Consider the following 27,294-nt stretch of genomic DNA (forward strand, 5'->3'; position numbering starts at 1 on the left):
AGGAGGTGCAGATTTAAAGGAGGTGCAGATTTAAAGGAGCACGCAGATTTAAAGGAGCGTGCAGATTTAAAGGAGGTGCAGATTTAAAGGAGCGTGCAGATTTAAAGGAGGTGCAGATTTAAAGGAGCGTGCAGATTTAAAGGAGCGTGCAGATTTAAAGGAGCACGCAGATTTAAAGGAGCACGCAGATTTAAAGGAGCGCGCAGATTTAAAGGAGCGTGCAGATTTAAAGGAGCGCGCAGATTTAAAGGAGCGCGCAGATTTAAAGGAGCGCGCAGATTTAAAGGAGCGCGCAGATTTAAAGGAGGTGCAGATTTAAAGGAGCGCGCAGATTTAAAGGAGCGCGCAGATTTAAAGGAGCGCGCAGATTTAAAGGAGCGCACAGATTTAAAGGAGGTGCAGATTTAAAGGAGCATGCAGATTTAAAGGAGCGCGCAGATTTAAAGGAGCGCGCAGATTTAAAGGAGCGCGCAGATTTAAAGGAGCGTGCAGATTTAAAGGAGCGTGTAGATTTAAAGGAGCGCACAGATTTAAAGGAGCGTGCAGATTTAAAGGAGCGTGCAGATTTAAAGGAGGTGCAGATTTAAAGGAGCGCGCAGATTTAAAGGAGCGCGCAGATTTAAAGGAGCGTGCAGATTTAAAGGAGGTGCAGATTTAAAGGAGCGCGCAGATTTAAAGGAGTGCGCAGATTTAAAGGAGCACGCAGATTTAAAGGAGCGTGCAGATTTAAAGGAGCGTGCAGATTTAAAGGAGCGCGCAGATTTAAAGGAGCGTGCAGATTTAAAGGAGGTGCAGATTTAAAGGAGCGCGCAGATTTAAAGGAGTGCGCAGATTTAAAGGAGCACGCAGATTTAAAGGAGCGTGCAGATTTAAAGGAGCGTGCAGATTTAAAGGAGGTGCAGATTTAAAGGAGCGTGCAGATTTAAAGGAGCGCGCAGATTTAAAGGAGGTGCAGATTTAAAGGAGGTGCAGATTTAAAGGAGGTGCAGATTTAAAGGAGGTGCAGATTTAAAGGAGCATGCAGATTTAAAGGAGCACGCAGATTTAAAGGAGCGTGCAGATTTAAAGGAGGTGCAGATTTAAAGGAGCGTGCAGATTTAAAGGAGCGTGCAGATTTAAAGGAGCGTGCAGATTTAAAGGAGCGCACAGATTTAAAGGAGCGAGCAGATTTAAAGGAGCGTGCAGATTTAAAGGAGCGTGCAGATTTAAAGGAGCGCGCAGATTTAAAGGAGCATGCAGATTTAAAGGAGCGTGCAGATTTAAAGGAGCATGCAGATTTAAAGGAGCGTGCAGATTTAAAGGAGCACGCAGATTTAAAGGAGCATGCAGATTTAAAGGAGCGCGCAGATTTAAAGGAGCGCACAGATTTAAAGGAGCATGCAGATTTAAAGGAGCGCGCAGATTTAAAGGAGCACACAGATTTAAAGGAGCATGCAGATTTAAAGGAGCGCGCAGATTTAAAGGAGCGTGCAGATTTAAAGGAGCATGCAGATTTAAAGGAGCGCGCAGATTTAAAGGAGCACACAGATTTAAAGGAGGTGCAGATTTAAAGGAGCACGCAGATTTAAAGGAGCGCGCAGATTTAAAGGAGGTGCAGATTTAAAGGAGCGTGCAGATTTAAAGGAGCGTGCAGATTTAAAGGAGGTGCAGATTTAAAGGAGCACGCAGATTTAAAGGAGCGCGCAGATTTAAAGGAGGTGCAGATTTAAAGGAGCGTGCAGATTTAAAGGAGCGTGCAGATTTAAAGGAGCGCGCAGATTTAAAGGAGGTGCAGATTTAAAGGAGCGTGCAGATTTAAAGGAGCGCACAGATTTAAAGGAGCATGCAGATTTAAAGGAGCACGCAGATTTAAAGGAGCGCACAGATTTAAAGGAGCGCGCAGATTTAAAGGAGGTGCAGATTTAAAGGAGCACGCAGATTTAAAGGAGCGCACAGATTTAAAGGAGCGCGCAGATTTAAAGGAGGTGCAGATTTAAAGGAGGTGCAGATTTAAAGGAGCGCGCAGATTTAAAGGAGTGCGCAGATTTAAAGGAGGTGCAGATTTAAAGGAGCGCGCAGATTTAAAGGAGCGCGCAGATTTAAAGGAGCTGCAGATTTAAAGGAGCGTGCAGATTTAAAGGAGCGTGCAGATTTAAAGGAGCGCGCAGATTTAAAGGAGGTGCAGATTTAAAGGAGCGTGCAGATTTAAAGGAGCACGCAGATTTAAAGGAGCACGCAGATTTAAAGGAGCGTGCAGATTTAAAGGAGCGCGCAGATTTAAAGGAGCACACAGATTTAAAGGAGCGCACAGATTTAAAGGAGCACGCAGATTTAAAGGAGCGTGCAGATTTAAAGGAGCGCGCAGATTTAAAGGAGCGTGCAGATTTAAAGGAGCGCACAGATTTAAAGGAGCGCACAGATTTAAAGGAGCGCGCAGATTTAAAGGAGCATGCAGATTTAAAGGAGCGCGCAGATTTAAAGGAGCGCGCAGATTTAAAGGAGCATGCAGATTTAAAGGAGCGTGTAGATTTAAAGGAGCGCACAGATTTAAAGGAGCGTGCAGATTTAAAGGAGCGTGCAGATTTAAAGGAGCGCGCAGATTTAAAGGAGCGCGCAGATTTAAAGGAGCGCACAGATTTAAAGGAGCGCGCAGATTTAAAGGAATGTGCAGATTTAAAGGAGCACGCAGATTTAAAGGAGGTGCAGATTTAAAGGAGCGTGTAGATTTAAAGGAGCGCACAGATTTAAAGGAGCGCACAGATTTAAAGGAGCGCGCAGATTTAAATGCACTTTGGGATCCTAGTGAACGAAAAGTGCAATACAAATACAATTTATTATTATTATTATTATTATTATTATTATTATTATTATTATTATTATTATTATTATTATAAATGCGATAAAACTTTAATTTAAACTGACGTTTCGATGCAGAGTGCATCTTCATCAGTCAGTATCAAACAGTAGAGGACGGTGGACAGTGTAGTGGACAGTGTAGTGGACGGTGTAGTGGACAGTGTAGTGGACGGTGTAGTGGACAGTGTAGTGGACGGTGTAGTGGACAGTGTAGTGGACAGTGTAGTGGACGGTGTAGTGGACGGTGTAGTGGACAGTGTAGTGGACAGTGTAGTGGACAGTGTAGTGGACAGTGTAGTGGACAGTGTAGTGGACGGTGTAGTGGACAGTGTAGTGGACAGTGTAGTGGACAGTGTAGTGGACAGTGTAGTGGACGGTGTAGTGGACGGACGGTGTAGTGGACAGTCTACACTGAGAGCACCAGACAGGCCCTACATGTCCTTCTTATTTGGGTCGGTCGGAGCGTGTGCAACTCCTCCCTTAATGTAAAGTGTGTGTGTCTGTGTGTCTGTGTGTCTGTGTGTCTGTCTGTCTGTCTGTCTGTCTGTCTGTCTGTCTGTCTGTCTGTCTGTCTGTCTGTCTGTCTGTCTGTCTGTCTGTCTGTCTGTCTGTCTGTGTGCGTGTAAAGGTCCATGCTCTCACCTGAAGCTTGACTTTCAAGTTGTCCACAGCCACCACCTTGTTCTGAGGAGGAGATGGCAGATAAGAGTGGTTTGAGAGACGTTACACATTGGGGGGGAGGGGGGAGAGAGAGAGAGCGAGCGAGAGAGAGAGAGAGAGAGAGGGGGAGAGAGAGAAAGAGAGACAGAGACAGAGAGAGAGAGAGAGAGAGAGAGACAGACAGAGACAGAGAGAGAAAGAGAGAAAGAGAGAGAGAGAGAGAGAGAGAGAGAGAGAGAGAGAGAGAGAGAGAGGGAGAGAGCGACAGAGAAAGAGAGGGAGAGAGAGAGACAGAGAGAGAGAGAGAGAGAAAGAGAGACAGGAGCCGGACGTGGTGAACTCTGACGGCGGCGAGCGGCGCAAAGGAAACGGTAAAGGAGAACTAGAAAAAAGACGTCTCTGAACGCTGCCAAGAGAAAAGCTATTTTCAACGCCCACGCAACACAGCGAGGTCTCAGGATTAGACTTAATTACACAATAAGTGAGAAAGAAGACTGGCAGCCTAACGACCCACTCCTACGCTCCACTTCCTGTGAGCTGTCAGCGGCGCCGTGCGATTTCCTGCACATCAGAGATTGGCCTCAAATAGTTCTAAGTACCGACGCTGGAAGACTGGATGTTTAGAATGACGAGTACGACGGTAGAGGGGGAGGGGGGGGGGGGGGGGGTAAAGGGGGAGGGGGGGTCGAGGGGGAGGGGGGGGGGGGTAGAGGGTGCAGCTGGTGGAAAATATTCTCACATCAAAGAGAGAGAAAGAGGGAAGGAACGAGGCAGACGTGGGGTCTATCGACTTGGATTATGCCACATGGCGCCGGGTACGCATGCAGCATCACGTCACTCACACGCTCACGCACACACGCACACACACACACACACACACACACACACACACACACACACATCACTAATGCGTCGTTGTTACCATTATATTATACCGGTGTCGGGTGTCTCACAGTTAGTAGCAGCCCTTGGGGGGGGGGGCAGGGTACTGTAACCGGTACAATACTAAAACTGACACCCATCAAGCGACATGTAAGAGATGAAAGCAAAGCCACTTGATTTCCTGCAGGTCTGTGTTTCTGACGTACGGTACAGTATACAGGAGCCTCTTTCACTGCCACGCGACAACCTTCGGTTAACCGTCTGTAGTGTGGTAGTGAGAGGGTTAACCGTCTGTAGTGTGGTAGTGAGAGGGTTAACCGTCTGTCGTGTGGTAGTGAAAGGGTCGACCCTTTGTCACGTGGCAGTGAAAGGGTTAACCTTCCATATTGTCACAGTGAAAAGGGTTAACCATTTGGTAGTGTGGTAGTGAAAGGGTTAAATCTCCCCCTGACGAAGGGACATGGGTTGTACTGTATAAATGGACTGCATTGGGGCGCCAGGGTGGCGCACCGCGTAACGCACTGTAGTGCAACGCGGCCGGCCCGGGTTCGACTCCCGGACCCGGCGACCCTCGCCGCATGTCTTCCCCCGTATCTCTCCTCCCATCCTTCCTCTCTGCCGGACTTGTCCAATAAACAAATACAAATCTACCAAAAACATAATAAAAAATAAAATAAAATAAATGGACTGCATTTATATATATCTCTTTTATCAAAAGTGCTTAACAACCTGTGCCTCACATTCACCCGTTCACTCACACACACCGACGGCAGGGGCGACCAGTCGACCACGCGAGGTGCCAACCTGCTCATCGGGAGCAAGTTAGGGGGTTAAGCATCTCGCTTTAGGACACCTCGACACACTGCCCTGGGAGGAGCTGGGATCGAACCGGGAACCTTCTGATTACCAGACGACCTTCAGACATCCATCTAAACACACTACACACACCCCAAGATTTAAGAGGTTTATTCATCACATACAGACACAAGACATATAATGAAATGAAGGTGGCCATGCCTGCTTCGATTGTGCAAAAAAAAATACAAATAATAATAGAATAAAATAAAAATACTAAGATAAAATACAAAAAGGCAATGAGTCCTATGTACTTAAGCATTACATCACGCGCAGGAGTGGTTTGTGAACAATAAACCATGCCTAGGGGTGGTTGTTAGGCCCGAGGCGCAGCCGAGGGTCGTTAGACCCCCCTAGGCATGGTTTATTGTTCACAAATCACGACTGCAAGTGGTGTAAAGCTTTTATACAACTGCCACATTCATCCAACCTTATTGCTATACAATAAACACACATTAATCGAAGATTTATTGAAAAAACCATCCACCAGAAAAAGTAGTTCCCACAACTACAAAAAAGACAATTTGCCTCCATGTGGAAGCAGCTCGGAAGTGCATCCAACCAACTAACACATCCAACTGTGTGTTATTGGAATGATTGAGAGAAGTTGCCTCATGTGGAAGCAGCTCGGAAGTGCATCCAACCAACTAACACATCCAACTGTGTATTATTGGAATGATTGAGAGAAGTTGCCTCATGTGGAAGCAGCTCGGAAGTGCATCCAACCAACTAACACATCCAACTGTGTATTATTGGAATGATTGAGAGAAGTTGCCTCATGTGGAAGCAGCTCGGAAGTGCATCCAACCAACTAACACATCCAACTGTGTATTATTGGAATGATTGATTGAAAATGTTATTACCAGATTGCAGAATGGGTACAATACAGTACGGCTCAATACACACAATTGTTAAGGGGATGCAGACCTACTTTCTATAGAACTTCATTCTTAGATGCTTCTATAGAAAGTAGGTAAAACAAATTAAAACGTTTTCTTTGCCCTATAGGAAAAAAAAGTTTTCGCCCTATTTTTTTATTTATTTTTTTAAACCTACTGTAGAGGGCCTAAACTTAACCAGTTGGAAACCAAGCGTACAGTAATAAAATTAGCAATCAATCAATCAATCAACTCAATAGGCCATGCTCACTTAGAACAGCGAAGCACCCAGCTCTCTCTCAGTCTGACTATCCCCCGCGTTGCAGACAGGAGTGTGTGTGTGTGTGTGTGTGTGTGTGTGTGTGTGTGTGTGTGTGGGGGGGGGGGGGTGGGTGGAGACTGAGCCAGCGTCGGACAGTGTGAGAGTGAGGGCTGCAGTCAGAGAGAAGGAAAAAGAAATTGAAAAAAAAATTGCAAATTAATCAATCAATCAATTTTTCTTTTGTTACACAATGATTCAAGACCCATCAATTACATCATCCAACATTGTTTAAAGGGCTAAGACATTCGCTGTGACAGAATCGCTTGATATTTAGTCGTTTAGTCGCTATCAACATATCCATTTGTAAAGATTATTGTCCACCATCTTGTGATCCGGCGGATTGATGTGATGTGATTCGGTTGTGGGCGGGTCCTGGGCCAGCAAGCGTGGACTGTTCGCAATACATATGTGTAAATGGACTGTTTCAGCCAATCAGAATCGAGAAATTTGCATGCCGTTGTATAAACGACTATACAATACACAGTTATACCCTATGTCACTATGCTATCCTAACTATACTATACAAAAACATCCAGTTATGTTTTGATTTTTTCCTTTAAAGTGACCTTTTTTCTTTCCTTTAAAGTGACCACTTCTCATGTGTTTAAAGTGACCTGTGGTGTGTTTGTGTGTGAGAGAGTGCAGAATGTGTGGTGTGTGTGTGTGTGTGTGTGTGTGTGTGTGTGTGTGTGTGTGTGTGTTCAGTGTTCAATGTTCTGATGGCCTGGGGGAAGAAGCTGAGCCTGAGTCTCTCTGTTCTTGCTGTATGTGGAGGCACTTGCCTGAGCGCAGCAGATTGAACAGGCTGTTGTTGGGGTGGTGATGGTCCTTCATTATCCTGCAGGCTCTGGATTTGCACCTCCTGTTATATAAGTCCTGCAGGGGTGGTAGTGCAATACCTGTAGTACGCTCTGCTGAGCGCACCCCTCTCTGTAGGGCCTTCCTGTCCTGTGCCGTGCTGTTTCCAAACCAGGCAGTGATGTTCCCAGTCAAGATGCTCTCCACAGCCCCGGAGTAGAAGGAGTGGAGTATCTTACCCGATACTCTGTACTTCCTTAATTGTCTCAGGTGATAGAGGCGCTGCTTTGCCTTTTTTACCACAGTGTCTATGTGTGTTGTGTTGTCCATGTCAGGTCCTCTGTGATGTGGACTCCCAGGTACTTAAAACTGCTCACCCTGTCCACGGTAGCCCATTTATCCATAGTGGCGTGTGTGTCCCCCTCTACACATCAGTGAGCCCAGGCTACTGGTGAAGGTTCTACTATAAAGTAATGGATTACCGTTTATATGACAGAGTGAGAATGTGGCAGCCTGACACCGGTTCCTGACAGGCAGCGAGCGAGCGAACTGGAGACGAAATCGCGCGCGACACTGTCCTGATATGAGGCGGCGCGTGTCCGAGTGTGTCTGTGTGTGTGTTACCTGGAAGCACACGGGGGCAAAGCAGCCTGCGATTCTTGACCAATAAAAAGTGTTTAGGGGCGGGACTCTGCCGCGTAATCGCTTAACTAGAGACACAGCGAGCGAATATTTGAGGGGGGAACAACATCGCCGCTCAGTTCGCTGTCGCTCGCGGCAGGTCAGGATAGTCTGATTGAAACGAATACATTTTAATCATTTTCGCAATCACGCTCGCTCGCGTCGCTCCCTGTCAGGAAGGGGTGTGATACGCTGATTACATTAGTCAAGTTTGACCCATTTCAGGCATTGTTCTGATTAAGACTAACGACGGACGATGCTGATTGGCCCAGTTGGACTTCCAACCAGAAGAAGCACCAATCGGGGGCAGCAGGACTAGACCATGCATCACAAAATTATTCAAAGGTAGGATGATTCAGAAGCTGAATCCAGGCAAAGAAAGTGGTATTGTGCATTATATATATATATATATATATATATATATATATATATATATATATATATATATATATATATATATATATATATACATGTGTGTAGCAATAGGGCTCCTACCTGAGACTTGATATTGTTAGAACAGCCATGGAGAAAATGTCACTGATTCCCACCGGAAGGGGTCAGATGACCCCACAGCTTATATGAGAAATATGAGAAAAATAAACAGTGTAAACTATATAATTACCTCTTAACACTTTCAGTGCCACGGACGACAAATATCGTTTTATTAGCGATCTGATTTCATATTTCATCAACCGAGTCTCCCGTTGGTACAGCAGCTCCTCCAGGAGCTCACAATGGAAAAAAGCGCCCCCTATCGTCTATCCCTGTGTAACTGCAGGTCAGTCGCTTAGACTGACCTGGGATCTGTAGATATGTAGAGGCGGAGCCAGCTGGTTCCTTGTGCTGGCGAGCGGTCTGATCAACATGGAAGTCATCGCGGGACGGGAATCAGCCTGGAATATATATTCACAGCAGCCAATACTCAATCAATAAGCGTGATCGATATTTGGAATGGCGATCAGGAATTGGAATGATCTTTTTGGAGAACATCTGATCTGAGGTAAGGAATCTATTTGACCAGTCTTGGGATAATCAGAGTTGTATTCGCTGAGATCTCAGCGTTTGCCCTATGTGTGATGTGTATGTGTGTGCGCGATCGCTGATGAGGAAATAAGAGAATCGATTTTTCAGCTCGCGTCTCTAGCGTGCATACGTACACATATACTATCGATAATCTAGTGTTTATTTGAAAACTATTCATAAATAGGCCGAAAAATTACAACGTTTTTGTGTATGTATTCTAGAATATTCCAGTAAATGTCTTTTATCATGGAATCTTTATATTTTCCTTGAAAACGAGGGCTTTTCAAAATGCTATAAAACGAAAATGAACCGATAAAAAAACAATCCGCTTCAACAATGTTGACTGGAAAACGAGTCATTGATAAGCGACGGGCAGATTAGACACATTTAAAACATAGATTAGGCGTTTTTAACGCTAACATTGAAGTGGATGGTGGGCATTCAATGGGTAAATCAAGGTTAAGCAAGGGCTATAAAAATATGAGGTTTACCACAGGTTTGAGTGAAAAGAAAATTCAAAAAATTTAAACAAAATTATAATAAATAAAAATATAATAATTTTCTTTTTCTTTTTTTGGATGGAAGAGCCACACATTGACGGGCGAAGAGCCACATGCGGCTCGCGAGCCATGGGTTGGCCACCCCTGCGCTAGACGCTCGCAAAGTGCTGTGACTTTCCACATATATATTCCATATGTGGAATAACGTTCTAATTACATTTTCCTGAAGTCATTTTGAAATTTCAGAAACCGTGCCAGATAAAAATGGGTATTCTAAATTCTCAGCAAAAGCCAGGGGAGCTGCAATTATTATACATAGGGATATACCCTTCGAGCCTTCCACCATTTTAACTGACCTTGACGGACGATATGTTATAGTGTCGGGCAGGCTGCAGAACATTCCGGTGGTTTTGGCCTCGATATATGCACCAAATTGGGACAATGATAAATTTGTATCTAATTTATTTTCCTCGATACCTAACCTTAATGATTGTCACATAATTATCGGAGGAGACTTTAATCAGGTCCAAAACATAGAACTGGACAGGTCTTCAGATAGACGTACTACCATGTCCAAAGCGGCGAACATCCTAAAATTTCATGTGGAACAGCTTGGCCTTATAGACCCTTGGAGAGCAAAATTTCCTACCGATAAACTTTTCTCCTTCTTCTCCCATGTCCACCACACGTATTCGAGGATAGACTTCTTTTTACTAGATGGAAAACTACTACATAATGTAGTCTCTACTAAGTACCATAGTATAGTCATTTCCGATCATGCCCCGACATCCGTTGAAATTAACTTCCCCCAGGGTAGAACACCCTCTAAATTTTGGAGATTCAATTCCCACTTATTATCTGAACCTGAATTTAAGGATTTTATTCATGCACAAATAAAAATCTTCTTTGAGATAAACGACACACCTGAAGTTAGCAGTGACATGCTCTGGGAGGCCTTTAAGGCATATCTTCGCGGACAGGCCATCTCCTTTACCTCTCATTTTGGGAAGCAGGAACAATCCAAATGAACGGGTATATCAGATGAGATTAAACGATTAGACATCCAGTATTCGTCTAAACCCACCCCTGCTCTATATAAAAAACGACTCCAGCTTCAATCACAATATGATTTGCTTTCAACTAGTAAGATCGAGAGACTACTCCTGCACACCAAGCAACGTTTTTTCGAACAGGGGGATAAGGCTGGAAAATTACTTGCGTACCAAGCACGAGTGGCGAGTGCCTCTAGACTGATTCCCAGGATAAAATCCCAATTAGGTGTCACTACAACAGACCCTACGGAAATTTCTGAAATTTTCTCTGACTATTATTCCAAACTTTACACGTCGGAGTCTTTCCAGCAGGACTGGGATCGCCCAAACCCCCTCAAGTCTCTCAAGTACCCTCAGGCGAATAAAGCGGAAGCTGAAGAGTTAGGCACGCCTATAACCATCTCTGAAGTGACTGAGGCCATCAAATCTTTACAAAGTGGTAAATCACCCGGGCCAGATGGCTATACTACAGAATTTTATAAAAACCTACTCCGTGTTGGTTGCTCCTTTTCTACTGAGAGTATATAACGACTCCCTTCTAAAGGGCCAAATGCCGCCCACGCTATCAGAGGCGTCACTGTCCCTGCTGCTCAAAAAAGGTAAAGACCCTCTCCTTTGTAGCAGTTACAGACCAATCTCCCTCCTTAATGTGGATTGTAAAATATTGGCTAAGGTCCTTTCGTGCCGTCTTCAGAAGGTGGTCCCGTTCCTGATAGACCCGGATCAGACGGGTTTCATCATGGATAGGCAATCCTTCTTTAACACCAGAAGGCTGTTAAATATCCTTTTCACAACAACGACTGGCGCACCAGAAATGGTACTCTCCCTAGATGCTGAGAAAGCGTTTGACAGAGTGGAATGGAGGTACCTGTTCCATACACTTGAGAAATTCGGTTTGGGCCCGGGTTTTATTTCATGGATAAAACTCCTATACTCGTCCCCGGTGGCCTCGGTTAATGTGAATGGTACCAAGTCGGGCCAGTTTGCGCTTTATCGCGGCACCCGTCAAGGATGCCCGCTTTCTTCCTTGCTCTACACGCTCGCCGCAGAACCTTTAGCCATATGGCTTCGCAGTGAGGACAGATTTGAGGGGATTGAGAGGTTCGGCCTGGTTCATAAACTCTCATTGTATGCCGACGATCTCCTACTTTATGTCTCCAATCCGTCATCGTCCATCCCTGTTATCCTGGATATTCTAGAACAACATAGGCAGCTCTCTGGGTACAAATTTAATCTCCAGAAAAGTGAATATTTACCTGTTAATGCATCTGCGGAACGGCTTCCTCAATCGCTTTTTCCCCTTTAAAAGGGCCACGGAAGGATTCACATATCTAGGGATTTTTATGGCCAAATCACCAACGGAGCTCTTCGCAAAAAATGTCCATCCTCTGCTGGATCACTTTAAGTTAGATCTGACGAGATGGTCCTCTCTCCCCCTCTCGCTTCTGGGAATGGTTAACCTGATAAAGATGGTGGTTTTACCCCGATTTTTATACGCTTTTCAGCATATACCAATATTTATTAATAAAGCCTTTTTCACTTCGACTGATCAACTTATAGGTTCATTCCTGTGGGGTAACAAAAGAGCACGTATTAAGAGGACGATCATGCAACTTCCCAAATCGGAAGGGGGTTTGGCTTTGCCCAATCTTCGCTATTACTACTGGGCATGTAATATAAACAAACTCCTTTACTGGAGGACCAGGAGGGAGGAAGAAAACCAACCCCAATGGGCTCGGATGGAAGTCTCCTCTTCAAAGTACTCACTCTGGTCTGTGGCAACATCCCAACTACCAATTTCGATCCCTATTAAACAGGTGGCTCGGAACCAAATTGTAACGGATACTTTGAAAATCTGGAATCAGTTTAGGAAACAATTTGGCCTACACGCTCCGTCGGGGCTAGCTCCAATCTCTCGCAATCACCTATTCTTACGGTCCTGTTCTGATCCTGTATTCAGAAGCTGGGCGAACAAAGGTTTGCTAACCATTAATGACCTCTACTCCGGAGGTGTGTTCTCGTCATTTGCAGAATTATCAAAAAAATTTGGTCTCCCAAATTCCCACCTTTTCCGTTTTTTTCAGATCAGACATTTTGTTCAGAACCAATTCCCACAATTCCCTGGCCTTCCTCCAGACTCTAGGACTGACCCTCTCCTATCGCTCTGTACCGGGCGGAAAGGGCTCGTCTCAATTATATATGATAAAATATTTTGGATGAACCCAACTTGCTTAGACTCCCTAAAAGCCAAATGGGACAAAGATCTGGGAATTATCATTACAGATGAACAATGGGATCATATATTAGACCTTGTACACACTTCCTCTATATGTGCAAGACACAGTTTGCTGCAGTGTAGGATCCTGCATAGGGTTCACTACACCAATGCGAGGTTAGCAAAGATATACCCGGATAGAACGGATGCGTGTAATAGATGTAAACAATCTCCAGCCGATTATATGCACATGTTTTGGACGTGCCCCAAACTCACAGAGTTTTGGATTGCAATATTTGATACACTGAGTAGGGTCCTGGGTGTGACGTTAGACCCTGATCCACTCACTGCCTTTTTCGGTATCCCGAATACCCCTTCGATCGCATCTATGGCTGCAAAACGAGTTGTGGCGTTCACTACCCTCCTCGCTAGGAGACTTATTCTCTTTAAATGGATACACCCTTCTCCACCCACTCACAACAGATGGATACATGAGATACTACATTGCATTACGCTTGAGCGAATCAGATTCTCCCTAAAGGGCTCCGTTGAAACATTCCATGTGACCTGGCAACCATTTCTGCAACACATCGATACCCTGACTATCAATGAAGAGACTTAGAAAGGATAGAGCTTTACACCTCTAACTGCACTTCCTTATCTTTTATTATTATTTTATTCCTATTTTCTGGGGGGCATGGAGGGGGTGTAGGGGTGGAGGAGGTCAGATAGGTACTGGGGGGCATGGAGGTTGTGTAGGGGGGGAGGAGGTCAGATAGGTACTGGGGGGCATGGAGGGGGTGTAGGGGAGGATGAGGTCAGATAGGTACTGGGGGGCATGGAGGAGGTGTAGGGGTGGAGGAGGTCAGATAGGTACTGGGGGCATGGAGGAGGTGTAGGGGTGGAGGAGGTCAGATAGGTACTGGGGGGCATGGAGGAGGTGTAGGGGTGGAGGAGGTCAGATAGGCACTGGGGGCATGGGGGGGGGTGGAGGAGGTCTGATAGGTACTGGGGGGCATGGAGGGGGTGTAGGGGGGGAGGAGGTCAGATAGGTACTGGGGGGCATGGAGGGGGTGTAGGGGGGGGAGGAGGTCAGATAGGTACTGGGGGGCATGGAGGAGGTGTAGGAGGTCAGATAGGTACTGGGGGGCATGGAGGGGGTGTAGGGGTGGAGGAGGTCAGATATGTACTGGGGGGGCGTGGGGGGAGTGTATGGGTGGAGGAGGTCAGATAGGTACTGGGGGGCATGGAGGAGGTGTAGGGGTGGAGGAGGTCAGATAGGTACTGGGGGGCGTGGAGGAGGTGTAGGGGTGGAGGAGGTCAGATAGGTACTGGGGGGCATGGATGAGGGTGTAGGGGTGGAGGAGGTCAGATAGGTACTGGGGGGCATGGAGGTGTAGGGGTGGAGGAGGTCTGATAGGTACTGGGGGGCATGGAGGTGTAGGGGTGGAGGAGGTCAGATAGGTACTGGGGGTGTGGAGGAGGTGTAGGGGTGGAGGAGGTCAGATAGGTACTGGGGGGCATGGAGGTGTAGGGGTGGAGGAGGTCAGATAGGTACTGGGGGGCATGGAGGGGGTGTAGGGGTGGAGGAGGTCAGATAGGTACTGGGGGGCATGGAGGAGGTGGAGGGGTGGAGGAGGTCAGATAGGTACTGGGGGGCATGGAGGAGGTGTAGGGGTGGAGGAGGTCAGATAGGTACTGGGGGCATGGAGGAGGTGTAGGGGTGGAGGAGGTCAGATAGGTACTGGGGGGCATGGAGGGGGTGTAGGGGTGGAGGAGGTCAGATAGGTACTGGGGGGCATGGAGGAGGTGGAGGGGTGGAGGAGGTCAGATAGGTACTGGGGGGCATGGAGGAGGTGTAGGGGTGGAGGAGGTCAGATAGGTACTGGGGGGCATGGGGGGGGGGGGTGTAGGGGTGGAGGAGGTCAGATAGGTACTGGGGGGCGTGGGGGGGGGTGTAGAGGTGGAGGAGGTCAGATATGTACTGGGGGGGCGTGGGGGGGGGTGTAGGGGTGGAGGAGGTCAGATAGGTACTGGGGGGCATGGAGGTGTAGGGGTGGAGGTCAGAGAGGTACTGGGGGGTGTGGAGGAGGTGTAGGGGTGGAGGAGGTCAGATAGGTACTGGGGGGCATGGAGGAGGTGTAGGGGTGGAGGAGGTCAGATATGTACTGGGGGGCGTGGGGGGGGGTGTAGGGGTGGAGGAGGTCAGATAGGTACTGGGGGTCATGGAGGAGGTGTAGGGGTGGAGGAGGTCAGATATGTACTGGGGGGGCGTGGGGGGGGTGTAGGGGTGGAGGAGGTCAGATAGGTACTGGGGGGCGTGGAGGGGCTGTAGGTAAAGACGAGGATCTTGTATGATATAATATTATGGGACTTGACCGGGAGCCAGTGGAGGTGGATGAGGGTGGGGGTGGTCAGTGGTTTAGGGCCAAAATACATCTCTGCTTCTATCATATGAACCCTCAGACCTTAGTTCATCCGTTCTTTAAGGGTTAACCCTTTCACTGCCACACGACAGCTGGTTAACCCTTTCACTGTGACAATCCGCGGAGCTAATGATGCTAATGATGGAGCATCGCCGTCGGTTGTGTGATAGTAAAGGGCTAACCTTCTGTCGTGTGGCAGTGAAAGGGTTAAGAACAAAACATGGTGAAGCAGCGTTCACTTAGTTTGACCCATTTCAGGCGTCATTGTTCCGATTAAAGACTAACGACGGACGATGCTGATTGGCCCAGTTGGACTTCCAACCAGAAGAACCACCAATCGGGGGCAGCAGGACTAGACCATGCATCACAAAATGATTCAAAGGTAGGATGATTGATTGATTGATTGATTGAAAAGTTTATTAACAGATTGCAGAATGGGTACAGTACAGTACATCTCAATACATACAATTGTTAAGGGGATGCAGACCAGAGAAAGACTTTCGTCTTGTTTCCACCAGGGTCCCCCATTTTCAATTCATCATAACATATATGACATACATGACATACAGATAGACAGTACTGCTACATCTATACATTTATGACATATCAGATTTGCAAATGCAGTACTGTTTGTGATACAAAAGTGTCCAGAAAAGGTGTGTATATACATTTGGCGTAGAAACTGTACATTGGAGGAGGTTGGTGGGGTGGGGTTGGGTGGGTTGGGTGAGGGCTGTACATTGGAGGTGGGGGGGGGGGGGGGGGGGGGGGTTGGGTAGGGGACACATACACATTTTACACTGTACATTGGAATGTTGACAAAGCCTTACTTGGTCATTTACTGTACAACTAGGTTAGGACATTTGTAGGGGCCAGTTTCGAATTGCAGTCTCACGTAGGTGTTTTTTGAGAGTGTTTTTGAAGGTGGGTAGTGATTCACATTCCTTTACAGCTTTAGGCAGGGCGTTCCACATTGATGTGGCATAATTGCGAAACGTGTTTAGTCCCTTGTTTGAGCCGAATCTGGGTTTTACATGATTTGTGGAGCTCCCTCTGGTGTTGTGATCGTGGTATTCACTGACCTTTGGGAAGTATTTTGACATGTACATGGGTACCTTGGTCGCGTAGTGTATCTTGTAGACCAGGCCCATTGCAAGTTGCTGTACTCTGTCGTCTACTCTAAGCCATCCTAGGTTGTCAAAGTGGGCAGGGGTGAGGTGGGTTCTAGGAGTCAGGTCAAGTAGTAGTCTGACTAGCTTGTTTTGAGATGTTTGTAATTTGTTTTTTAGTGCCTTTGAGGTGCTTTGGTACCATGAGGTGCAAGCATAGTCGTAGTACCCTTGAATGAGTGCTCCTGCTAGAGTCTTCAGGGTATTCTTGTTTACCAGAGAGGAGATCCGGTACAAGAATCGCGTTCGTTGGTTGACTTTTTTTATTACATTGGATGCCATTTTGTCACAGGAAAGATTAGCCTCTAGGATGGAACCCAGGTAGGTAATTTCATCTTTCCTTGTGACAATATTGTCACCCACTGTAACCGAGAAGCCGTCAGTCTTGCTGAGTTTGTTATTTGAACCGAAGAGAATGGACTCTGTTTTGCCCATGTGTAATGATAGTTTGTTGTCGGCGAGCCATATGCAGATTTTGCCTAGTTCCGAGCTGAGGGCTTTTTCAACCTGTAACTTGTTCTTGTCAGAGACCAGCAGGGCTGAGTCGTCCGCAAACAGGAACAAGTTGCAGTCACAAGCTGACGACATGTCATTTGCATAAATTAGGAATAGTAGCGGTCCTAGTATGCTTCCTTGTGGAACACCACAGCTCACTGTGAGGGGGGGGATAGGGTACCGTTTACTTCCACCATCTGTTCCCTCCCCTCCAGGTAGGATTGTATCCAGCTCACTGATAAACTATCAAAACCAATTGCTTTTAGCTTGTCAATCAGAATGGTGTGATTGACAGTGTCGAAGGCCTTTTGTAGGTCCAGCATGACCATGCCGCAGTATTTGCCCGCGTCCACCTCTTGTTTGATGTGGTCGTTCAAGTAGAGAAGGCATGTGTCAGTGGAGTGGGATGTTCTGAAGCCAGATTGGAATTCGTAGATTAGATTCAGGAGCTGAATCCAGGCAAAGAAAGTGGTATTGTGCATTATATACTGTATATATGTGTGTAGCAATAGGGCTCCTACTTGGGTGTTTGTTTATAGATTTGATAGTTTTAACTAATGTAAGAAGTTCAATTCAGTCTATGTCTGATAAGTCCACTGCATTCTATGTCTGATAGGTTCAATTCAGTCTATGTCTGATGGGTTCAATTCAGTCTATGTCTGATTAGATCAATTCTATCATATTCCTCTGACCTCTTAGTCCATCTGGGACTGGTCTGATAACTGTGCTTAACTCATTCAGCGCCAGCTATTATCCTCATCCTGTAGTCAATGGGCCACGCTAAAAGATAGGCATTTTCACTGTGCGTCACGATGTTTGCAGAGCTATAATCTATATTCTATATTATAGCTATGGAGACAATACTATGGCTAATTTGACAGTCACCATCTCTCGTCCAACGTGTACAAAATTGTTCATTTTTTCATGTATACGTTCGCGTGTTATCCCGTGGTGAATATTGTATAGTTTCAGAGTGATCCGGGCTAATTCCTGGAAGCTGCGTTATGGAGCGCCATCTGAATTTTGCTAAAGTCGTTCACGTTGCTCGTCTGGACACGTTACTATTTCCAAATCAAAGGTATATAATAGGTATTATGTTTCATCATGAATGCAACAAAGGGGGGGGGGGGTAGTTTTTTTATGCTATGATCGTCAGCAACGGCATACGTTTTGAATACTACATACGTTGATTGTTGCGATCGATGTGAAATCATTGTTGGATCAAAGTAGGATTGATCCATACCTTTACTAGGAGGTATCCCAAAATGAATATTCCAATTGTCTGATCACGATTTCCAGTATTGATGTCCATCAGGTCCCTGACATGAAATGGCACAAAATATGCATCAAGTGTGCTAAACGTGTTCCAAGTTGCTCGAATGAACCATTTCACTTGCCTGGGTCCAAATTCTCCACCTGGATCATATAAAATGTAACACACAGTGTGAAATAAGGTTTCAAAGGGTAGGCGATACTGCCGCCTAGCAGGATTCGGCCGGAATTGCACTCTTGAGGTCTCAGAATGAGTTCCAATGGTAACACAGAAGTCTGTGAGAGTGTATAGGATATTAAAATCGGAAAAAAAGAAAAAGCGATCTAAAAACATAATATTACGTTTTTGGTGCTCAACGGTTGGCGAGCAAACGCGTAATATTACGTGATTGGCGCTGAAAGTGTTAAGAGTTAAAAACACAAACATGGTGAGGCAGCGTTCACCTATTACACAGCTGGAACAACCTTCCAGAATAACTCAGCTGTTACTTTCAAAAACAGGCTAAAACAGGTTATTGCGAGTGCAGCCCACTGAAAATTATACTCTACACTCTATATTCTTCTCACCGTCCTTGCATTTCTTTTTATTAATATGTAAAGCACTTAGAATCCCCCACCGTGTGTGAGATGTGCTATAAACCTGCCTTGCCTACAGTAACAAAGAACCAGTCTACCTCGGAACAATCTTGACCTTTTCAGAATGCACTTCCTTATCCACGCATGGAGGAAGTAGAGAGACGAGCGGTGAAAACATCACAGAGCCCAAGACGCCACGGACAACATTCCCAGGGGTGTAAAGTTCTTGAGTAATTGTACTTCGTTACAATTTGTACTTTACTCGAGTATTATTAGGTTTGTATACTTGTACTTTTACTCAATTACATTTCAGAGAAAAAATTTATACTTTTTACTCCTTACATTTAAAAAGCAGACCTACAAAGTACAAATCTCGCAGGTCCAACCATTTTAATTAGTATATTTGTTTCTCTGGCCAAACTAAAGTTTTTAATCCTTTAAACGTTTAACGTTATTAATCCTGCGGCCGCACTTTATTTAAAAATAGCCAATCAAATCCCCATCAATGGAAAATTACCCCCCCCCCCCCACACCCATGCTGATTGGTCCTTGTGCAAGACTAGAAAGCGGGGATCTTTGATTAAACACCTGCTATCAGAAAAATAGACAGTCAGAAAAAAAGTTTACTTTAACTTTTTAGTACATTTAAAAGTAGAAACGTTTGGACTTTTACTCAAGTGTGTTTTTAGCCAGATACGATACGATTTTGAGACGGTACCCATACTTTCACTTAACCCTCGAGTCAACCTTTAAAAAACCCACTAGGGGAGAACGGGGGACGTTGTCACACGGGTAGGTTGTCACATTCATTATATTTCACCACCAGAGGATCCTGTCTCCCATACTTTGCTATTTAAATGTCCAGAATTGGGGTCAGAGTTCACCTACATTGTCATATTTGGAGTGAAACAGCTGAATTTGAGGTGAGAGGACTTTTTGTCAGTATTTCAGTATCTCAGTATTTTTCTTCTAGGCTTTTACACAATTGGTTTATAATGAAACAATTATTACCCTTAAAAAGTGTGAAGGGATAGCTATAGTTTAGATTGTTGTTAGCTAGCTAACTAGTTGTTAGATGGCTGTTAGCCTTGATGCTATCAAGACATTCCAGTTGGGGTTGGTCGTCACATTTTATTTGGGGTTGGTTGTCACATGTTGTGTAGGCTATTATTGTTAGGCCGATTTATTGTGTTCTTATTTTGTTATATAGGATGTCCTAAAGATGTGTTTCCTGTTTATGTTCATGTTAAGATGCATTAAGTTATGTATTTGTCAACTTGTCAATGCAATTCAACTTTCAAATTTAGTTCTGCCTTCTTGTCTTCTTTTTAGGATTTCCCCATTAAAACACATGGTGACAACCAACCCCATAGTGTGTGACAACCATCCCCATGATGGGGTTGGTTGTCACAATGTGTCAGAGTGTCTTTGATAGGTGATTAACTCTTTGTTACAATACGTTGGAAAATGAGAGGGATACACATTTCAAGCCAACATCTTAAGCTTCAATTTAATGTAGGAATGACTATTGAAAGATGTTTTGATTATGAGCAATTCACACTAGAGTAAAAAGTGTGACAACGTCCCCCGTTCTCCCCTACCTGTCTCCCTAGTGACCGAAACTGCGATCTCAGTAAAACATATCTTTTTCATGTATTGTTCCAATTTTCTTTCATGAATATCATTATTAACTTCAGTCCTCAGTCACCATACATATCGAATATTTATAAATTTTCAGGATTTTAACCATTTCTTAAATTAGGGTTAGGGTTGGGGTTGGGGTTAGGGTTACCCTAGGGTTACCCTAACCCTAACTCTAACCCCCTAACACTAACCCGTCCAGTTCTGCGACTAGGGTGAAAGGTGTGACACTTGTTGTTCACACGCTTAATAGTGATTGTTTTTAAAAAACAAACATGGATTATTGTAATGCGAGTCCAAGATGTGATACTGAGCAACATTTTTGGCATATACATAAAATCTAGCCAACGCTATCCACAAACACACGTGAAAAAAGGGCTTTTTGACCAGAACTGCGACAAAGGTGACTCGAGGGTTAAGTATAATTTCTGGGTACTTTTTACACCCCGAACATTCTTGACCTGGGGGGACGCCAGATGCACTCCATCTACAGTACACAATGATGACGGATGCAGTGACAGAACAAAGACAGGTTCTGAGAGCGGCTGAGAGGAAGTATAGAAAGTCACGCCTCACTGCTGACATCGACACATATCACAACCTCTTGTTAACATTCTCCAAAACCATTACTAATGCCAAAGCTTCTTTCTTTCACCATAGGATCGAGGCCCCCCCCTCCCCCCCCCCCCACCCCCTCCTCCCTCATCTTTCTCTGCCGAAGACTTTGCAATCTTCTTTGAAGAAAAAGTGGAGAACATCTGCAGCTCCTTCTCCCAACCCCCACCCATTCCAAACACTGAATCGAGAACCTCATCCTTCACTCTGTCATCTTTCTCTCCCATTACAGAAGCCGAGACCCTGACACTGGTAACGTCGAACCGTCCAACTACATGCCAGCTGGACCAGCTACCCTCCCCACTCCTCCAGACCATAGCACCGGACATCCTCCCATTCCTAACTGCAACCATCAACTCCTCACTCAACTCGGGGGTGGTCCCCACCTCCCTAAAACAAGCCAGAGTCACGCCCACATAAAAAAACCAACCCTGAACCCCACCATCATAGGCAACTATCGTCCGGTCTCTCTTCTCTCCTTCCTTTCTAAAACACTTGAATGTGCTGTATCCAACCATCTTACTGCTTATCTCTTACAGAATGACCTCCTAGACCCTAATCAGTCTGGCTTCCGGACTGGCCACTCCACAGAAACGGCCCTCATTGCGGTCACAGAGGCACTTCACTTAGCAAAAGCGAAAGGCCTCTCCTCTGTCCTGATTCTCCTAGATCTATCTGCAGCCTTCGACACAGTCAACCATCAGATCCTCGTCGCGGCCCTCGCAGGAATGGGAGTGGCTGGCTCTGCGCTGACATGGCTGACATCATACCTCAATGATGGAGAGGGACCCTGTCGGCCACCCACCCCCAGTGGACGGGTGTCCCCCAGGGCTCGGTCCTAGGACCCCTTCTCTTCTCCCTCTACACTAAATCACTGGGTAACATTATCACGTCTCATGGCTTCTCATATCATTGTTATGCAGATGATACTCAACTCTTCCTCTCCTTCCCTCCCTCAGATATCCACGTCTCTGAGTGGATCTCCGCCTGGATGACGACCAACCACCTCAAACTGAACCTAAGCAAAACAGAATTGCTCCACCTGCCGGCCAAATCCTCCCCCCTGACCAACCTTTCCATCACAGTCGAGAATGCAGAACCTTGGTGTTGTCCTCGACGACCAGTTGAACTTCTCTGCTCACATCGCAGCGACAACCAGAACCTGCAGATTCCTCCTGAGCAACGTCAGAAGGATCTGCCCCTTCTTGACAAAAGAAGCCACCCAACTCCTCGTCCAATCAACAGTCATCTCCCGCCTCAACTACTGCAACGCACTGCTCGCTGGCCTCCCGGCCACTGCCACCAAGCCTCTTCAACTCATTCAAAACGCAGCGGCCCGCCTGATCTCAAACCTACCGAAGTCGGCCCATGTCACCCCACTTCTTAGGGACCTGCACTGGCTCCCCATTGCTGCACGTATCCGCTTCAAGGCCCTCGACCTAGCATACCGTGCGGCAAAGGGAACCGCTCCCGCCTACCTCCGGTCAATGGTCTCTAACTACACACCCTCAAGACCCCTACGCTCTGCATCTTCTGGCCGCCTCAGACCTACTCCTATCCAAGCTCCGGGAGGGTCATCAAAGAGAAGCCGCCTATTCTCAGTCCTTGCCCCACAATGGTGGAATTAACTACCCACCCCAGTTAGGACAGCCGAATCCCGTCTAATCTTTTGACGTCGACTAAAGACGCACTTCTTCAACCATTATCTGAAATAATGAAAAAATTAAATAAAATAATAATAATCTAACCCTAACTAACCGTACTGTCATGCACTTGTCCTAATAAACTAACCTATACTGTAACACGCAACACTTTGATGAACATTGTTACTCAGCTGATAGAGTTGTACCCTTCCTGATGACTTGTCGTACAGAACTTGTAAGTCGCTTTGGATAAAAGTGTCAGCTAAATGACTAAATGTAAATGTAAATGTAAATGAGTCTCCTTGGTCTGCTCGTTATTCCTATAAATATTCATGTCGGGGAGGTGGGCCTACAGGTCGACGTGTGGGGTGATTGAATCTCCTCTCTGGTCAAGCCGTTAGACCAAAACATGATTACCATGAATATGCCTCAGGGAGGGGGGGGGTTTAGATCTAAATATTCATTGATGGGTTTACAGGGCCTGGACTTGGACAAGGAGGCTAAATGGAGGAGATGTCGCTGCCATCATAGCGTATCCTGTGGATAACACAAGCGCAGTTGAAATGTCCGTATTTCCATTCGATTTGGTGCCTGAATATTCCACCTACGCAATATGTGCCGTAAACCCCGTAGACCATATTCACACGGCTGTAATTTTGCTCTGCTCAGGTTGGGATTCCTTTCCCCCGGGGGATGAGCATGACATACTGTAAGAGAAAAATGGCCGCAGTGTGAATACGATCAATCGGGTGACTTAACCTTGTACTTGTGTGTGTGCAGTCGTGCACCTCTGGATTAGAAGCAGGAATACAAAAATGTCCAAGGCACGTTGTTTAAGGTCGGGCCCTCTCTTCCCTGAAGTGTTCCTGTTGACAGAGCGATGGGGGGTGCAGTGGGAGCAGCTGTTTTGTGTGATTGATGCTCTTGTCCATCTACGGTAGTTGACGATGACCATGGCAGGTTTTGGTGAGTGCGCAGATGGCTGAACAGACCAATCTGTGCTTGGAATTCTCTGTGGCACACTGGGCAGGTCGGGGAGAATGTAGAGCTCTTGGGGGTGTAAAAAGTACCCAGAAATTATACTTAAGTGAAAGTATGGGTACCGTCTCAAAATCGTACTCAAGTAAAAGTCAGAGCATCTGGCTAAAAACACACTTGAGTAAAAGTAAAAAAGTGTCTACTTCTAAATGTACTTAAGTACTAAAAAGTTAAAGTAAAAACTTTTTTTCTGACCGTCTATTCTTCTGATAGCAGGTGTTTAATCAAAGATCCCCGCTTTCTAGTCTTGCACAAGCACCAATCAGCATGGGTATGGGCGGGTTCATTTTCCATTGATGGGGATTTGATTGGCTGTTTTTAAATAAAGTGCGGCCGCAGGATTAATAACGTTAACGTTAGTTCGGGCAGAGAAACAAATAAACGAATTAAAATAGTTGGACCTGCGAGATTTGTACTTTGTGCAGGTCTGCATTTTAAATGTAATGAGTAAAAAAAGTATGTTTTTTTCCCTGAAATGTAATTGAGTAAAAGTACAAGTATACAAACCTATGTTACCTGTTTATTGCACTGTTGTTTTTATTGGATTCTATTATATGTTGTACCACTGTATTTTTATTGGATTCTATTATATGTTGTACCACTGTATTGCACATCGTCGCGGGCAAGACCACCCGCATTTCATTGTATACCTGTATGCCGTGACAATTAAAACTCTTGACTTGACTAATAATACTTGAGCAAAGTACAAATCCCCAAAAACAGTACTTAAGTATTGTAACAAAGTACAATTACTCAGGTACTTTACACCCCTGGGTACCAGATACAGGACAGGACAGGGAGGATATAGAGTTCTGACTGGTACCAGATACTGAACAGGTCAGGGAGGATGTAGAGTTCTGACTGGTACCAGCTACTGGACAGGTCAGGGAGGATGAAGAGTTCTGACTGGTACCAGCTACTGGGCAGGTCAGGGAGGATGAAGAGTTCTGACTGGTACCAGCTACTGGGCAGGTCAGGGAGGATGAAGAGTTCTGACTGGTACCAGCTACTGGACAGGTCAGGGAGGATGTAGAGTTCTGACTGGTACCAGCTACTGGGCAGGTCAGGGAGGATGTAGAGTTCTGACTGGTACCAGCTACTGGACAGGTCAGGGAGGATGTAGAGTTCTGGAGGTACCAGCTACTGGGCAGGTCAGGGAGGATGAAGAGTTATGACTGGTACCAGCTACTGGGCAGGTCAGGGAGGATGAAGAGTTCTGACTGGTACCAGCTACTGGACAGGTCAGGGAGGATGTAGAGTTCTGACTGGTACCAGCTACTGGACAGGTCAGGGAGGATGTAGAGTTCTGACTGGTACCAGCTACTGGACAGGTCAGGGAGGATGTAGAGTTCTGACTGGTACCAGCTACTGGACAGGTCAGGGAGGATGTAGAGTTCTGACTGGTACCAGCTACTGGACAGGTCAGGGAGGATGTAGAGTTCTGACTGGTACCAGCTACTGGACAGGTCCGTATAACGGAGGTCCGTGAGTAATATCCACAGTCACGATAAACGCATGTGTTGTGAAGTGACTGTGGCAGTAAGCGGGCTGCGAGTTAAACTCACTTCCCCATAACAGGGTTAAAAGACACATAGATACGGTACCAAGCAGTGAAGTCACCTCTTAGTGCAGCGGTCTGTGTTGTCGCCCACGGCGTGGGAGACCCGTGTTCGAAACTCCCTCTGGGCATCGCCATTTAACACAACGCAAGAGGAGTACCATACGATCAGTCACATCAGGAAGGATGTAGGGGGGTGGCCTGGTCTGGTAAATGTCCTGCAGAGAAACATATTTCTTCCCCGGCTAAAAAAGTGGCCCGACTGGGGCTATATCTTGTGGTATTAATTCCTGGCCTGAATGATTTCCCCAACCCGGCCCGGATGCGTGTAGTCTTTTACCAACACACTTGCAGTTCCGCGTTCGGGTTCTGCGATCAGATTGGCCACTGACGTTTCTCTCTGCGCCAATCGCCACGTAGCTGCCGCCTCGCAGGTTCTCATTCAACTACTGTCCAAGTTGCTGTATAACAGCAGCGTGATTATGTGTTAGCGTAGTAATATCTATACTTTTCAAGAAAACAAATGCTGTCTCTTGTCGGTGGAGAACAAAAAGACACGTAGCCTTTGCTTTAAAATCCGGTCGAAAGTCTGGGAGAAGCTGTTTTCCTTAAAGCAGTGTTTTCTCGCTCTCTTAATGGTGTTGTGTGTAATGCTGTTGCCCGTTTCGAGCTTCCTCCAAGTGTTTCTGGCTTGCGGTGGCTATTCTGAAATTAGGCAATACGATTATGTGAGCATGTGCTATCAAGAAAATATATGAAAGTTATTACTTCAACCCTAAATCCGTGGATCTTTAAAGACGAAACACAAGTCAGTTAACTCCGCTGGCACGATTCATATCCAAAAGATATCCATTATGCACGATCAATTCCGTGATGGTGAAGATGTGATGGTTTACTCGTTTTTATGATCGTTATTTCCTTTATTCGCTATTGGCATTCATAATTCATCCAGGAAGGCTCTGGGAGCCAGCTGGACCCTGTCTGATATTTCAACGCCTCAATACCGCCGCCTGGTGGATTTCTGGCAAGTTGCACACCGGATGTGGCGCTCTGTGCATCGGGGAAAATCCTCCGGCAGAGCTATCTTGTTATGTTGATCAACACTCGAGTGCATTTGATCGCTTTCGAGACGCAAGAATCTATATGCTTTCGGCGTTTATTGCGTCATACAAACGGAAAATGGATCTAGCAGATCGAAATCAAATAATTGGATTTTTTTTTCTCCAGACTCATCGGCGACAGGTAAGAGGAATCTAACGTTAATTCCAGCTCGATTGTCCATTTATTTCATTGCAATCCATCCATTGCAATCCATCGATCAACGTATGATGTCGTACTAAGGAAAGCCGTTACTGACAATCAAGGAATCATAAACGACATCATTTCCTTTCCTTCACGCATGATGGAGCATAATGTATACAGAGCATATGCATTTGAATTTTTTAATATAGCGTGTATAGGAACGAAACGCCAATCGATTATCTATAATATGCGTCTGGGCCTATAAGGCGCGTTCTAGGAATTACTGCTCTACACTCCAAAAACATACTTATATTCACGACGGCACTAACACGACAATGTATGAATGGAAAAAATATAACGTTCCCACATCCGGAACGATAGATACCCGATGTTGAATGGGCCATAGTAATGCAGATATAGCTATAATATTTAAAAAGTTATAGCCCTGCAAAGAAGGTGAGCGACTCCATAGGCTTACAGCACTGGCAGAGAGTGGTATAAGATGGGCAAACTGCGTGGCACAGAATGTGTTCATGCCAAGCCCTGCACCTAGCGCTTGCTTGCCGTCCTCTCAGCTCGCCAGAGAGAGGCCTTGTGTTTTCTCATGCAGGACGCCCTGGTCACATGACCACCCCCTCTGAGCCGTGCCCTCTCAAACAGGAAGAGGATGCTGGGAATATTGGCCTTTGCCAATACTGAAATATTGGTTTCCTCTGAGCTCAGGTGGAGGTGGTTCAATATGGCATGGCGCGCGCACACACACACACACACACACACACACACACACACACACACACACACACACACACACACACACACACACACACACACACACACACACACACACACACACACACACACACACACACACACACACACACACACACACACACACACACACACACACGTGTAGCAAAC

General features: G+C 45.9%; 1 protein-coding gene across 2 annotated transcripts in view; it reads right to left on the reverse strand.

Annotated features, from left to right (window-relative positions):
- Positions 1–27,294, reverse strand: part of LOC311239748 (ras-related protein Rab-37) — an 80,725-nt gene that overhangs the window by 30,529 nt on the left and 22,902 nt on the right. For both annotated transcript variants that reach the window (XM_084328164.1, XM_084328163.1), the window contains one exon: positions 3,478–3,519. In XM_084328164.1, the coding sequence (XP_084184290.1) occupies positions 3,478–3,519 (42 nt within the window). The remainder of the gene's footprint in view (positions 1–3,477; positions 3,520–27,294) is intronic.

The sequence above is a fragment of the Notolepis coatsorum genome, assembly GCF_963971535.1.
Source record: "Notolepis coatsorum genome assembly, chromosome: 14".
Lineage (NCBI taxonomy): Eukaryota > Metazoa > Chordata > Actinopteri > Aulopiformes > Paralepididae > Notolepis > Notolepis coatsorum.